The 15,100-nt window shown below is 39.4% G+C and overlaps 1 protein-coding gene across 1 annotated transcript in view; it reads left to right on the forward strand.

The window, feature by feature from the left end:
* The window catches only part of RPS6KC1 (ribosomal protein S6 kinase C1), a 181,254-nt gene that overhangs the window by 11,818 nt on the left and 154,336 nt on the right, over window positions 1-15,100 (forward strand). Inside the window, 2 exon segments of the mRNA XM_047704503.1 lie at window positions 7,453-7,488; window positions 13,632-13,752. Coding sequence (XP_047560459.1) covers window positions 7,453-7,488; window positions 13,632-13,752 — 157 coding nt within the window.

Below are 15,100 nucleotides of genomic sequence, written 5' to 3' on the forward strand. Positions count from 1 at the left end.
GCCCATTAACATTCAGGGTAAGTATTGAGAGATATGAATTTAGTGCCATTGTATTGCCTGTAAGGTGACTGTTATTGTATATTGTCTCTGTTTCTTTCTGATCTACTACTTTTAGGGTCTCTCTTTGCTTAGAGGACCCCTTTCAATATTTCCTGTAGAGCTGGTTTGGTATTTGCAAATTCTTTCAGTTTTTATTTGTCCTGGAAGCTTTTAATCTCTCCTTCTATTTTCAATGATAGCCTAGCTGGATATAGTATTCTTGGCTGCATGTTTTTCTCATTTAGTACTCTGAATATATCATGCCAGCTCTTTCTGGCCTGCCAGGTCTCTGTAGATAAGTCTGCTGCCAGTCTAATATTTTTACCATTGTACGTTACAGACTTCTTTTCCCGGGCTGCTTTCAGAATCTTTTCTTTGTCACTAAGACTTGTCAATTTTACTATTAGGTGACGGGGTGTGGACCTATTCTTATTGATTTTGAGGGGGGTTCTCTGAACCTCCTGGATTTTGATGCTTGTTCCCTTTGCCATATTGGGGAAATTCTCTCCAATAATTCTCTCCAATATACCTTCTGCTCCCCTCTCTGTTTCCTCTTCTTCTGGAATCCCAATTATTCTAATGTTGTTTCGTCTTATGGTGTCACTTATCTCTCGAATTCTCCCCTCGTGGTCCAGTAGCTGTTTGTCCCTCTTTTGCTCAGCTTCTTTATTCTCTGTCATTTGGTCTTCTATATCGCTAATTCTTTCTTCTGCCTCATTTATCCTAGCAGTGAGAGCCTCCATTTTTGATTGCACCTCATTAATAGCTTTTTTGATTTCAACTTGGTTAGATTTTAGTTCTTTTATTTCTCCAGAAAGGGCTTTTATATCTCCTGAGAGGGTTGCTTTAATATCTTCCATGCCTTTTTCAAGCCTGGCTAGAACCTTGAGAATCATCATTCTGAACTCTATATCTGACATATTACCAATGTCTGTATTGATTAGGTCCCTAGCCTTTGGTACTGCCTCTTGTTCTTTTTTTTGTTGTGAATTTTTCCGCCTTGTCATTTTGTCCAGATAAGAGTTTATGAAGGAGCAAGTAAAATACTAAAAGGGTGGCAACAACCCCAGGAAAATATGCTTTAGCCAAATCAGAAGAGATCCCGAATTGTGAGGGGGGAGAAAGGGGATAAAAAGGGGTTCAGAAAGAAAGAAAAAAAAAAAAGAAACTATTAAAAAAAAGAAAGCCGATAAAGAAAAAATATAAAAAGAGGAAAAAAATATATATATTAGATAAACTATTTAAAAAACGTTAAAAAAAGAAAACGGTAAAAGTTAAAAAAAATTCAGCAGAAGAAGAGAAAAAGAAAAAAAAATTGAAAAAGAAAAAAAAATTAAATTAACTGCAAGGCTAAAAAATCATGGGGAGAAAGCCATGAGTTCCGTGCTTTGCTTTCTTCTCCTCTGGAATTCCGCCGCTCTCCTTGGTAGGTGAACTTGGTCCTGGCTGGGTTTCCCGTTGATCTTCTGGGGGAGGGGCCTGTTGTAGTGATTCTCAAGCGTCTTTGCCCCAGGCGGAGTTGCACCGCCCTTACCCGGGGCCGCGCTGAGTAATCCGCTGGGGTTCGCTTTCGGGAGCTTTTGTTCCCTGAGCACTTTCTGTAGAGTCCGGAGGACGGGAATGAAGATGGCGGCCTCCCGGTGTCCGGCCCGGAGGAGCCAAGAGCCCGGGGCCCCACTCCTCAGTGCGCCCTCAGAGAACAGCACCCAATGACTCCCGCCACCCTGGCCTCCGGCCGCGCTCCGAGCTGACTGAGCCTGCGACCGGTTCAAGGCAACCCCGAGCTGAGAGTCACTCCTCGGCTCTGTCTCTGCAGCCGGCTTCCCCGTTCTAATACCGGTAAGCTCTGCGACACTCAGACACCCCCGATCCTTCTGCGACCCTGCGGGACCTGAGGCCGCGCTGACCCCGCCTGGGCTTCCAGTTAAGCCTCTGGAGCGATGTCCCTCAGCGGAACAGACTTTTAAAAGTCCTGATTTTGCTCCGTTGCTCCGCCGCTCGCCGGGAGCCGGCCCCTCCCCCCGCGGTCTATCTTCCCGTCGCTTTGGATTCACTTCTCCGCCAGTCCTACCTTGCAGAAAGTGGTTGATTTTCTGTTTCTGGAATTGCTGTTCTTCTTCTCTTCAATCTCCCGTTGGATTTGTAGGTGTTTGCAATCTTTAGATAAGCTATTTAGCTGATCTCCTGCTACCCGAAGTAGTCTCAGCTGCTACTTCTCCGCCATCTTGACTCCTCTAAGATTTTTTATTTATTTAACAGAGAGAGATCACAAGCAGATGGAGAGGCAGGCAGAGAGAGAGAGAGAGGGAAGCAGGTGTCTTGCTGAGCAGAGAGCGCGATGTGGGACTCGATCCCAGGACCCTGAGATCATGACCTGAGCCGAAGGCAGCGGCTTAACCCACTGAGCCACCCAGGCGCCCTAAAAATTTTGTTTATTTATTTGTCAGACAGCGATCACAAGTAGGCAGAGAGACAGGCAGAGAGAGAGGAGGAAGCAGGCTCCCGGCCAAGCAGAAAGCCCGACGCGGGGCTTGATCCCAGGACCGCGGGATCATGACCTGAGCCGAAGGCAGAGGCTTTAACCCACTGAGCCACCCAGGCGCCCCTTAGACTTGATTTTTAAGGAAAGTTGGTAATACTAAGATAAAACTGAAAATGATCTACAGGACCTAATGACTGTTATGATCTGTTGATTATCATTATTATTATTTTTTTAAAGATCTTTATTTATTTGTTTGACAGAGATCACAAGTAGGCAGAGAGGCAGGCAGAGAGAGAAGGGGAAGCAGGCTCCCTGCTGTGCAGAGAGCCAGATACAGGGCTCGATCCCAGAACCCTGAGACCATGACCTGAGCCAAAGGCAGAGGCCTATCCTACTGAGCCACACAGGCGCCCCCCTGATCTGTTGATTATTATGGGCCTGAGCTAGTCCAAGCCCTAACTTTAGGTCTTTTTTTTTTTTTTCCTTAAGATTTTATTTATTTATTTTTCAGAGAGGGAGAGAAAGCAAGCACAAGCGGGAGAGCTGCAGGGTGAGGGAGGAGCAGATCTCTGCTGAGCAAGGAGCCTGATGCGGGACTCTGTCCCAGGACCCTGGGATCCAGACCTGGGCCAAAGGCAGACACTTAACTGACTGAGCCACCCAGGTGTCCCCTTCAGGTCTTTGTTTTAAAGATGGGAAAGAGGACTCATTTTAAGGTTGCTTTCTCTTTGGTTTATTACTGAACTGGCAAAAGCAGTTCATGGCTAGTACCAGAGCCTGTTATCAGACCTCTTTCTTCTTAGCTTCTTCTCCTCTGCCAAAGCACTTCTTCAGCTGCTATTTTTGGTCAATTAAATTTCTCTGTAAAAGACAAAATGGGTGGGCGCCTGGGTGGCTCAGTGGGTTAAGCCACTGCCTTAGGCTCAGGTCATGATCCCAGGGTTCTGGGATCAAGTCCCACATTGGGCTCTCTGCTCAGCAGGGAGCCTGCTTCTTCCCCTCTCTCTCTCTGCCTGCCTCTCTGCCTACTTGTGATCTTTGTCTGTCAAATAAATAAATAAAATCTTTAAAAAAAATTAGAAAAAAAAAAAGACAAAATGGGTTTACCTAACAGGCAACAGGAATATTACTTGCATACTTGGAATTTTAATCTTTAGAAGGGCTGATTTAGTTGTGTCCTGGAAGGGGTATTTTGTTTTATTTATTTTTTAAACATTTTATTTATTTATTTGAGAGAGAGAGAGAGGAAAATGTCAGAGGGAGAAGCAGACTCCCCATGGAGCTGGGAGCCTGATGCAGGGCTCGATCCTGGGACTCCAGGATCATGACCCCAGCCGAAGGCAGTTGCTTAACCAACTGAGCCATTCAGGCGCCCGGTAGTACTTTGTTTTAAATCATGGAGTTCTGAGATCTAGTCTTGCCTGTAACTGAATGATATGAGTACTATTCGTATGTGACTATATGCTCTTGGGCTTGGTTATCTCATCCTACCAGGCAGGATTGTTGTGGTGATTAAATGAAGTAGAGGACTTAATTTCTTTGCACAGTAAGAGATAGTGACCTTCACTGTAAGCCCTCATTTGTTTTAAGTAAATTCAGAATTTGCTGTTGGCATTAACAGGGGCAGATGGACTATAAACGTTGCAGCAGCATTACCCAGCTGTATTCCAAATTTAGTGGGTGTTGCACTAGATAAATAAAGTAATAGTAGATAACATATGATAAAAATAAAAAGTTGACTGGATAGATATTATATATTTTCCTTTTGAAGATATGCTATGCATGATAACGTATTAAAGACTTTGAGAAATTCTGCTCTAAAAAATATCTCTACTGAATTGATCATTAAGCCCTTCCTTTGAGAGCACTGATTTTAAAGAATATTGATATGCCGTACTGCATGGTTTGTGAAGCACTGCTTTAGGGTAATAATTTTGAAGATGACCTGGTGATACAATTCTTCATAACAAGAGGCTGTACTTTACATGTATAGGTGATAGGTAATGCTTATAAGTGGAAATTTATGAAATTTAAACAAAAGAAAGCACTGCTTTAAGTTCCATTTTTTTCCTGGCATTTATTGGATGAATTTTATGACAAAATACTGAAATTCACCCCAAAAAAATGTTACTAAATGCTAGCTAGCAACCTATATCAGAGGGAATTTAGTTTAGTTTTTTTTTTTTTTTTTTTTTAGAGTTGATGTTACTTGTTGAAATAATTGCTAATAAAGCTTTAGGAGTTATCAAAATCTGGGTCTGTGGGCTCAATTTGTTCATTTTCATTATGATCCTATTCTTTCTTCAGATTTCTGATTGATATTCTTATTTTTCACCAATTTATATTCCTGCTGAAGATAATTACATAGTTAGAAAGAGTTGGACATTTGGGCTCAATGTATGTTATCCTAACTAACCCTTTTGTGTTTTTGATTTCCATCTCAGGGGACACATTCTTAACCAATTAAATAAGATTATATAATTGGGAATACTGAATCTCTTATAGAGGGGTGCCAAGTGATTGAACTTGCTAATGTATTTGCCAAGTGATTATATTTTTATAATATAGTGATGTAGAAATCCGATCCAGTGTATTCTGTTACAGTTTAGTATCTAGAATTGGAGTAGGCACACCTGTTTCTTGAATGAGTAAGTCAAAGAATAAATAAAACCTGAGGGTGGCAGGGTTTGTGCAAGTAAGTAAACTTAATTATTTCTGAAAATATTACAGATAATTTGAGGGATACAGTACAGTATATTGGAAAGAGTACTGGGCCAGGAGTCAGAAATCCAAGTTCTAGGGGTGCCTGGGGGGCTCAGTGGGTTAAACCCTCTACCTTCGGCTCAGTCATGAACTCAGGGTCCTGGGATCGAGCCCCACATCGGACTCTCTGCACAGCGGGGAGCCTGCTTCCCCCTTTCTCTCTGCCTACTTGTGATCTCTCTCTCTCTGTCAAATAAATAAATAAAAATCTTAAAAAAAAAAAAGAAATCCAAGTTCTAATTACAAATCTAAAGGGGAAGAGTCATGTGACCTTATGCAAGTCTCTGGCTCTTGTTTCCTCATTGGTAAAAGGGAGACTTATAATAACCACTCTTGCCTAGCTCATAGGTTGTTGAGGGGATAAAATGAATCATTAATAAAATGCTTTGTAAATATAAATGTACAAAGTCAGGCTTTTTTTCTCTTCCATGCCTAGCATAGTACCTTGAACAGTATTAGCACCAGTATAGACTTTCTTTCTTAATCCTGAAAAGAAGACTAAGAAACAGAGTCTAGGACTGATTCTTGGAATGCTCACAGATTGTTGGGGGATAGAAGAAGGAAGAGGAACCTGCAGAAGAGAAGCAAAAGAACCAAGGAGGAAAGAGGAGAGTCAGGAAAGTGTAGTCCTATACTTTCCAGGCATGGTTTTCACTAAGATTTGCTTATGCTCTTGGGGAAAGGGATAGTTAATACTTGGCAAGTAGGTTTTGATTTAATTTTCTGAACTCCACCTGAGTAAAATCCTCTGTCCCTTTACATGAGAAGTATTTGAGGGTGAAGAGAAGTTCTTGGAAACTTAAAGACCTTTGCTTAGGTAGTTTAAGAATACTTAAACTTTGGTTTTCCGTATTTTCTATACTGTGAATAATTTATTATCATGAAAACATTAAAAGTCTTAAATCACCCAGCTGTTTTTTTTTTTTTCAAGATTTTATTTATTTATTTGACAGAGAGGGACATAACGAGAGAGGGAACACAAGCAGAGGAGTGGGCGAGGGAGAAGCAGGCTTCCCACAGAGCAGGGATCCCGATGCAGGGTTCAGTCCTAGGACCCTGGGATCAGGACCTGGGCCGAAGGCAGCCGCTTAACAACTGAGCCACCCAGGTGCCCCTTTCTTTTTTTTTCTTTTTCTTTTCTTTTTTTTTTTAAAGATTTTATTTATTTATTTGAGAGAGAGACAGTGAGAGAGAGAATGAGAGGGGAGAAGGTCAGCGGGAGAAGCAGACTCCCCATGGAGCTGGGAGCCCGATGCAGGACTCTATCCTGGGACTCCGGGATCATGACCTGAGCTGAAGGCAGTCCTCAACCAACTGAGCCACCCAGGTGCCCTGGGCACCCCTTTCTTGATGGGTTCCGGGATGACAGTGTGGTCTGGACAGTGAGCATCCAGTGTCAGGGAAAGGTCTAGTATGAAGTGCTTCCTGGCGCATTACTTAGCACATCGGTGTTCTTGGAGATACTAAAATAAGTTTGGGAAATAAAGCCCTCCTCCTCCACTTTGCATTTCTTCCTCACCTCAACCGCTACCCCCTTACACGAATCACTAGACCGTGAGGTCCATGAAGGTGCGATTGGAGGGGCTTTGTTCTACTCACCATTTTAGCGGCGGCACATAGAACTCCGGGAGCCATTGAGCCTGTAAATGACAAATCATAATCAAATCGGTTATTTCTGGGGCGCCTGGGTGGCTCGGTTGGTTGTTGGTGTGTCTGAGCATTGTGGCTGCCTTTTCTAAATTGGAATTTTTATTGAGTGAATTGCAGATTTATGGACAGTTGTAAGAAATAATATGGAATCATCCCTTGCATACTTTGGGTATAGCTGCTTTTTTTCTTCTACGTTATATGTAGCCTGGGAAGGGGGTAGACAAGCTTGTTAGAATTGTGACAGGTAAGAGGGAAGCCAGAGCGTTCTCTTAGGAATGGAATGCACGAACTTTAGTGTGTGGGCTCTTTTTTTAGCTGCCTTTTCCTTAATTTTTTAGCATGTGTTTCAGTTGGTGAAGTTATTATATAGCTGAACTCTTTGTAAGTGATATAATACAGTATTTATTTTCCTTTAAACAAATTCATTTCTCAGTCAGATACTGTTGAAATTAATTATACAAATGTGGAATCTTAAATTTTGGTAATGATGAGATATTTCTGTGTATGTTTTGTTTTAGGTGGTTTCACGAAGAAATCCAGAGGATGTCCAGGAGGTAACACACTTATACATATGAAAATTTTATTTTATATATTTGACAAAAATTTAATTAAATGCTTTGTTGAGGAAACAGAATTGTTGGTATGTCTGTCTTCATATTTATGTGTTTGCCTGGAGATTATCTTTAGCTCACAAAACAGCAGCTGAAGTTGCTTTTTCAGATCTATCAAGTACCGGTTAAGCTTAATAGGTGTTAAGTTATACAAGGAAGGATTTAAGGAATTATAGTGCTATTTAATAATGTGATAGTGTTTCTGATAACTAACATTCGTAGGATTTTAGTTTAAGAGCTCTTATCTATTTCAAAATCATGGTAACTTTAATAAAAAGGAAAGGGCATTTGGTAACTAATATTAATTATAAAGATTATAATAAATTATGGGGCCCTGTATACCTACACTTTTATATTGAGTTGACATGTTGACACCTTGGAAAACTGCTTTGGGTATAGATATTGGTTATAGTGTTTCTTTTTTAAATTTGTAGTTGTTTTGCTACAACTCTTTCTCTCTAAAATTATACCAGCTTGTGTGTTTTTGCTTGAAACTATGGAATTCTTTATTTGTCATTACTTTGTATTTGTTATATACCTTTAGGAATCCTTATCCAGTAAGGATAGCTACAATGATAGCTTGCTTGTTTTAATGGTTTTTGATTTACTTTCATTTTGGTCCCTGTTCATTTACACGGTGTTAGAAGGACATATGTTGGGGATTTTTTTTTCTTACTAAAGTGTTTAAAAAAGACATTATAAATTGGCAGTCTTAATTCTGCAACAGTTTCCCCCCCCCCATTTGAATTTTAATGTCTTTAGATGGAGTATATATTTTCTAACAAGCCCCACTACTCCTTACTTAAAAACCTGACTTGATTTGTACATTTAAATGGATTGTTTGGTACTGGTTGGTTTGAGTGTATGGCATCAGGTTTAGACAATATTTGAACTTTTATACATTAGCATTTCTTGCTATACTTGATCCAATATTTGTTTTGAGCTCAATAAAACACAATTTTAAAAGATTTCATATTATTTTTCTTAGGGGTTTTAAGATATCTCACTTTCCCCTCTCAATAACCAGGAAGACGATATTGTAATACAGTTATTTGGGAAGAAAAATATATATGTATTTCTATTATCTGTATCCTTCCAAAATGGAAATGAAAGTAATTTGCACCATTGTATTAAGTACTCTCTCTACTTAAGTGTCAGTTGGCTAGTGTGGACTTTCTTTAGAGTTCTTCTAATTATGTTGAATTAATAGTCAGTACAGGCTGTTCTGCTTTTGAAATTTTACAACTCTTAAAATGAAAGATGGGTTGTGTTTCCTTTGAATACATTGTCTGATTGCTATGCTGTAGTCTGTAGCTTGATGTTCCCATTTTCCAGGGAGAATCCTGAACCAACTTATCCATGAACATACTCTCTGCCATTTCCTTAATCCTTTTTTGGGGAAAACTCTTTTATAATAACAACTGTTGGTGAGCCATTCATCAGAAAACTCTTGTAAGTGTCCTTTAGTTAGATGATTGCATGGTTCTTTGTTAGAAATGGTATAAAAATTTTTAAAAATGTCTTCTGTCTTGCCAGCTTCTTAAAATATAAAATAACCTTGAAATTGTAACACTCTGGCTTCTCATGTATTTCAAATGTTGGAATTCTCATTTAGGAGAGAAATTTGCTACCTACAGTTTGTTTCCATTTCCTTTCCTTTCACTTTCTCTCCTATTAAGGGACTCATGTAGGTACTGCTTTAGAATTTAGTCAGGCTTCCCAAGAGCTATTGAGGATTAGAAGATGTCCTGTTAATCTAACTAAATATAGGGCTAATAATATGCTATCCTTATAAAACTGGAGATGTATTGTTGGTTTTCTTTTAGAGATGTGTTCACACACCTTGGCACATCCTGCCAGGTAGCGTGTTTTCTTTCTAAGAGTGCTGAACTATTCACATGGAGGAAATAATTTAAAATTATCCAGGATAGATTTCTTTTACAAAATTTTACCCTTCAAAAATTCCCTCTGAATTTTTATTTATTAAGAGCAGCATGGGGTGGGGCACCTGGTTGGCTCATTCGGTTAAGCATCTGACTTCGGCTCAGGTCATGATCTCAGGGTCCTGGGATCATGCCCCATATAGGGCTCCCTGCTCAGTGGAGAGCCTGCTTCTCCCTCTTCCTCTGCTGCTCCCCCTGCTTGTGCTGTCTCTCTCTCTCTCTCTGTCAAGTAAATAATAAAATCTTTAAAAAAAAAAAAAAAAGAACAGCATGGGAAACTCTGAGGGGGACAGCAACTGTTAATGTGGCCTCTGGTTCAGTAGTTTCTCTAAAGCATGAACACCTGCAGAAGGTTAAACAAAGAACTAGAAATATTGTGCCCTTCCTCTTGTACCTTTTTCAAAACGTAACCTATACCTCTGTTTCTCTATAGGTAGTAGATTTCACTGGTGAAATTTGGGAGAAGAAGAACTGAAATAGAACTTTCTATGTATCACGTCAGAAATCTGTTAAGTCATTTCATAAATGAAATAGTTTGATAAAAACCATTTGAGAACATTTAAAATGTGTCAAGGGAAAGAAAAGGCTCTTGGAAAGGGGAGAAAGAAAATCTGAAAGCAAATATGGTAGTGATGCTGGTTGCAAGAAAAGATGATCCGGCAACTTTAAAATACTGTGTGAAAGGACAAAAACTGAGTGGTTTAGTTTATAGGATCTACAGGTTTTTGCTATCATTAAGTGAAATTATCTGAAAGGTAAACATTTATTTTGTGTAAAAATTATTTAAGGGAATGTATTTAATGAAAGTTAAGCTTTTACTAAATTCATAGTATATATATGACAGTCACTGAATTAATATTTAATTGAGGAATTTTATGCAAAGTAACTTTAATGAGCTTAAGAAATTTTTGTAGGAGTTGGTTCATAGAACAGTAGTTGTTACACCGTTTTTTTTCCTAGTAGGAAGGAATTACTAGAGAAAATAATTTTTGCATGCATTTTTTGGGACTTTGTGTAGTCCAGTTATAAACATCAATACTGCTAACATAATGGAAATGTGCTTTTGCTCACTTTTCCATTTTGAAGATTTCTAGAAATGTCCATGGTTAAAAGGAGTATGAAGAAAAGGAGGCAGTAGATGGTGACATTTTGTGATGTGTTGGTTTTCTGCATTTCTTGAGGGTTTATATTTGCTCTTGGTTATTTTGGTTCTATAGTTCCAGTGTTGAGAAGGAGGATGTGAGTGAATAAATTAGGCATGATGAAAAGGAGTCTCACCTTGGAGGCTCTAATTCTTACTCTGAAAGACTATATGCTAGTTTATAGACCATGTTGTTATTATTGTGATTAAGTTATTAAGTTTTGCCCCTTAACTCTGCGTTTACTTAAAAATGACCCTAACTAGAATAGAAATTTTATCTGCAGATTTGTTTCTACGGACTAGTCTTTTGCATAGCTCTCGTTTCTAGTTTATAATGGCTTTAAGGATGGCATTTATGTAAGGTTACTTTTGCAAGCTCATCGCCCATTTCTTCCTCAAGCCTTTGGCAGCATGGTACCACCACAATTTGATCTATTTTAAAAATATAAAAATAGCACTGTTTTTTTCCCCTGTGACAGAATTATTTTCATGCATCAAAATTAGAAATTACAGAGAAGCAAAAAATATGAAAATTAAAATCACTTGTAATCTCACTGTCCTGAGACCATTTACTTTTTAGGTATTGGTTTGGCTGTCTTAGTTATTGGTTCCTCTTGTTCTTTTACTGGAACTGTTGGTTCTTTACTATTACCTTTTGCCTCATTCACTTAAATTTTATTTTATTTTATTTTTTTCACTTACATTTTAAAATAAAATCTTTTCTTCCATCCAAGTGGTCTGTCTCATGGCACAACCAAGCTTTTTAAACACCTACTTTGCACTTGGTTTCCTCTTCCTTACTTCTGGCTGATTTCTTAATGTTAGGGTTCCCCATTATTTTGTCCTTAGACTCCTCATCTTGTTATAAGTGCTGAGAAAAGCCTTCCTGAGTGATTGCCACCTTTCTGCTGGTAGTTACCAAATGAATACATCTTGCTTAGTTCGCTCTCTTGAACCCCAAACCTGTGCCAAATATGTCTAAAATTGAACTTTGTTCTTACCTTAAAAGTTCCCGGTCTCCTTTTCTCCACCTTAGAGAATGGCACCACTATTTATCCAGTTGCAAAAGCCCAAATTCTAGTGATTATATTTGGCATCTCACTCTCCTTTTAAAAACTTCATCCCCAGTCCCTTCTCTCTCTTTATTTTTGTTGATCTGATCACTACTTGCCTTCAGTAGACTTACTTAAGATAACACCTTCCGTAGGTGCTCCTTTCTTAACACTCTTGGGCTTCCCTTGTCCACATTTGTCACACCGTCTTGTGACACAGTTACTGTGCTGGCTTGTCCTGCCCACTTAGACTGGGTCTGTGTTTCTCGTTTCTTCATCCTCTATGCTAACACAGAGCCTGGCAGAGAGTAGGGACATGAAAATACTTGTTTTGGTGACTATTTTTGTTGTTGAGTGAATGAATAAAAGGAAGCCTTGGAAGGAGGCAGTTTAAATTAACTCATAAACATAATTCATAAACATCTGACTTGTTTTCTAGGATTACAACTATAGTAAAAACAAGAAGCTCATCATGGTAGAATTTTTGGTAGTATATGATAAAGTTTAGTGAAGAATTTCCTATATCCAGAGAATAAATTTTTTGACACGAGTCTCTTAAATCTCACTTGATTACCTGCTTGGCCTAAGATTTGCTTGTTATTAGCATTATGTTCTGTTGTGTTTGTTAGAAGTGTGAGGTAATTAGGTTTTTTGTTTTTGTTTTTTTTTAAGAAGCAAAGACCCTAATATACTAGGTAATGGAATTTAAAACTCAGTTATATCCTATTTAGTGGAGACTGAATCAGTGAAAATCAATGATATCAAAGTCATATGTCAAATCTGTTTTTTTTATAAAGTTTTCTTTTCCTAGTTTAATCTGAATAAGGTTAAACAGTAATTCAGATTAATGGAGGTAAACTTTTATGTGATATGTAATCTAGATGACTGATTTTCTGTTTTGAAATATACTAGTTTTAATGGTATTCTGTTCAGGATTCATCTTGCCTTCGGAAATCCTTATTACTACTTTAAACTGAGGTTTGTGAAATAAGATTTATGAAATGTAAAAGTTAAGGTTAATTACTTGCTACACAGCCATGTCTTCTTCATTGTTATTTAGTTTATCCTTTTAGGCTGTGTAGGTACTTTATGTTTAAAAATTGTTTAGGGGCACCTGGGTAGCTCAGCAGATTAAGCATCCCACTCCTGATTTCGGCCCAGGTCGTGATCTCAGGATTGTGAGATCAGATCCTGTGTTGGGCTCTGTGCTCAGCATGGTTTACCTGACATTCTCTCTCTTCCTCTTCCCGCAACTCCCGACCCACATGTGTGATCTCTCTTTCTCATTAAATAAATAAATCTTTTCCAAAAATTGTCTATATATTAGGGGTGTCTTGATGGCTTAGTCAGTTAAGCCTCAGACTCTCTTGATTTCAGGTTGGGTCATGGTCTCAGGGTTGTGAGATTGAGCTCTGCTTTGGGCTCTGTGCTGAGCGTGGAGCTTGCTTGAGATTCTCTTTCTTTCTCTATCTCTCCCTCTGTGTGCCCCCCACCCCTGGGCTTGTGCGTGCACTCTTTCTTTTTCTCTCAAAAAAAAAAAAAAAGTTGTCTATTTTGTGTTTATAAACATGCTATTTTTGAGAGAGTATATGTATTTTGACATCTAGCTCATTTCCTGGCCAATAGTAATTGATTTTTGAAGAGGTTAAGTGACATTTTAGGTGGTATAGACCCTCTTTGTACCAGGTTGAATATTTTTCCAAGAAAACGCTACTTGTGTAAAATGAAATTTAAAAATCAAAGCAGAAAAGCTAGAGAAAGAGTTGCTGCTTTATAAATCAAATACTATTATTTAATCTCAGCCAGTTAACCAGATTGGTTAGAACATATATTTGTTTGCCTTTGCATGACAATTTTGGGCACTTTCCTGAAAAGACTTTTTGTTGTTCAGATATCTGAGCCTACATAGTTTCACTGTGAGAGACACATTTGAATTTTCTTTTTCTTTAGATAATCGTATGGAAGAGATACAGTGACTTTAAGAAACTACACAAAGAACTATGGCAAATTCACAAAAACTTATTCCGACATTCAGAATTGTTTCCTCCATTTGCCAAAGGAATAGTGTTTGGTAAGTGATTATTTTGAAATTGTGATTTTAAACAGTGATGATTGGCTAATTGTGTGTATATAGTGAACCCTGAAATACTGTACAATGATGTCAGAAACCCTTATTAAGATGGCTCAGGTCAGGCAGCAAGCCCTAGAAGTTGTTTCTTCATGTTCCTGGTGTAGGCTCGTTAGCGCTGCATGCATTTACTCTTCCCTCCTGTGAAACAACTGCACACCAACTTCAATGCCAGCCAGTCAAGCAAATTAAAAAACCCCCAAAACCATGTAGGAGCACAGAAAGAGATAATATTGAGTTATTCTTGTAGTTCTGAAATTTGGGGATTTTTTTTTTTTTTAAAGATTTTATTTATTTATTTGACAGAGAGAGATCACAAGCAGGCAGAGAGGCAGGTAGAGAGAGAGGAGGAAGCAGGCTCCCTGCTGAGCAGAGAGCCCGATGCGGGGCTCGATCCCAGGACTCTGAGATCATGACCTGAGCCGAAGGCAGCGGCTTAACCCACTGAGCCACCCAGGCACCCCGAAATTTGGGGATTTTTAAAAGCTTATACTTGGTGTATTTTTTTTTTTTTTAAAGATTTTTGTTTATTTATTTGATGGAGAGAAAGATCACAAGTAGGGAGAGAGGCAGGCAGAGAGAGAGGGGGAAGCAGGATCCCTGCTGAGCAGAGAGCATGATGGCAGGGCTCGATCCCAGGACCCTGAGATCATGACCTGAGCCGAAGGCAGAGGCTTAACCCACTGAGCCACCCAGGCGCCCCTTGTGCATTTTTTCTGATACCTTTCTTATAACGTAAAGTGGTTATGATTTGAGGCACGCAGCCAGGCCAGATACAGATATTTTGGGATGGTGGCTCTGGCTATGTTATGACAGCTGTTAGATTCATGGCTTCACAAAATTTAACAGCAGACTGAGGCACGGAGCTTCCTAGTACCCTGCTGCTGTTGCTCTGTACCTCCAGTGGTGTTTGGGGGTACGTGGCCCTTTAGCAGACTGTGTTGCCAGTTCCTGTCTGCAGCTCCCTGCCTCCCACTCTTGGCGTGCTGGCACCACGGCAGAGAGCTTCCTGCTTGTCAGTCCTGGCCTGCAGGTTCTCGTCCGTCAGCTTTGGCCCTTCCTACTATAGAACAGCTCTCGCTGGGGTAACCGCGCTCGCTTTTCATTTTCTGTTCGCTGGAGCCCCAGTATCTCCAGTGAGATGTAAACTGCAGTCTGGGAGGGAGGTGCCTCTTCCAACTATTGCCTCTGTTTCTCTCCCTCAGCCATAGGGTATTTTTTAGAGGTCTCTGTTCTCGCCTCTGAGCAGTTAGTCCTATGCAAACAGTTAACAATTCTTCATGCGTGACTT

The sequence above is a fragment of the Lutra lutra genome, chromosome 15 (assembly GCF_902655055.1).
Source record: "Lutra lutra chromosome 15, mLutLut1.2, whole genome shotgun sequence".
NCBI classification, from domain to species: Eukaryota; Metazoa; Chordata; class Mammalia; order Carnivora; family Mustelidae; genus Lutra; species Lutra lutra.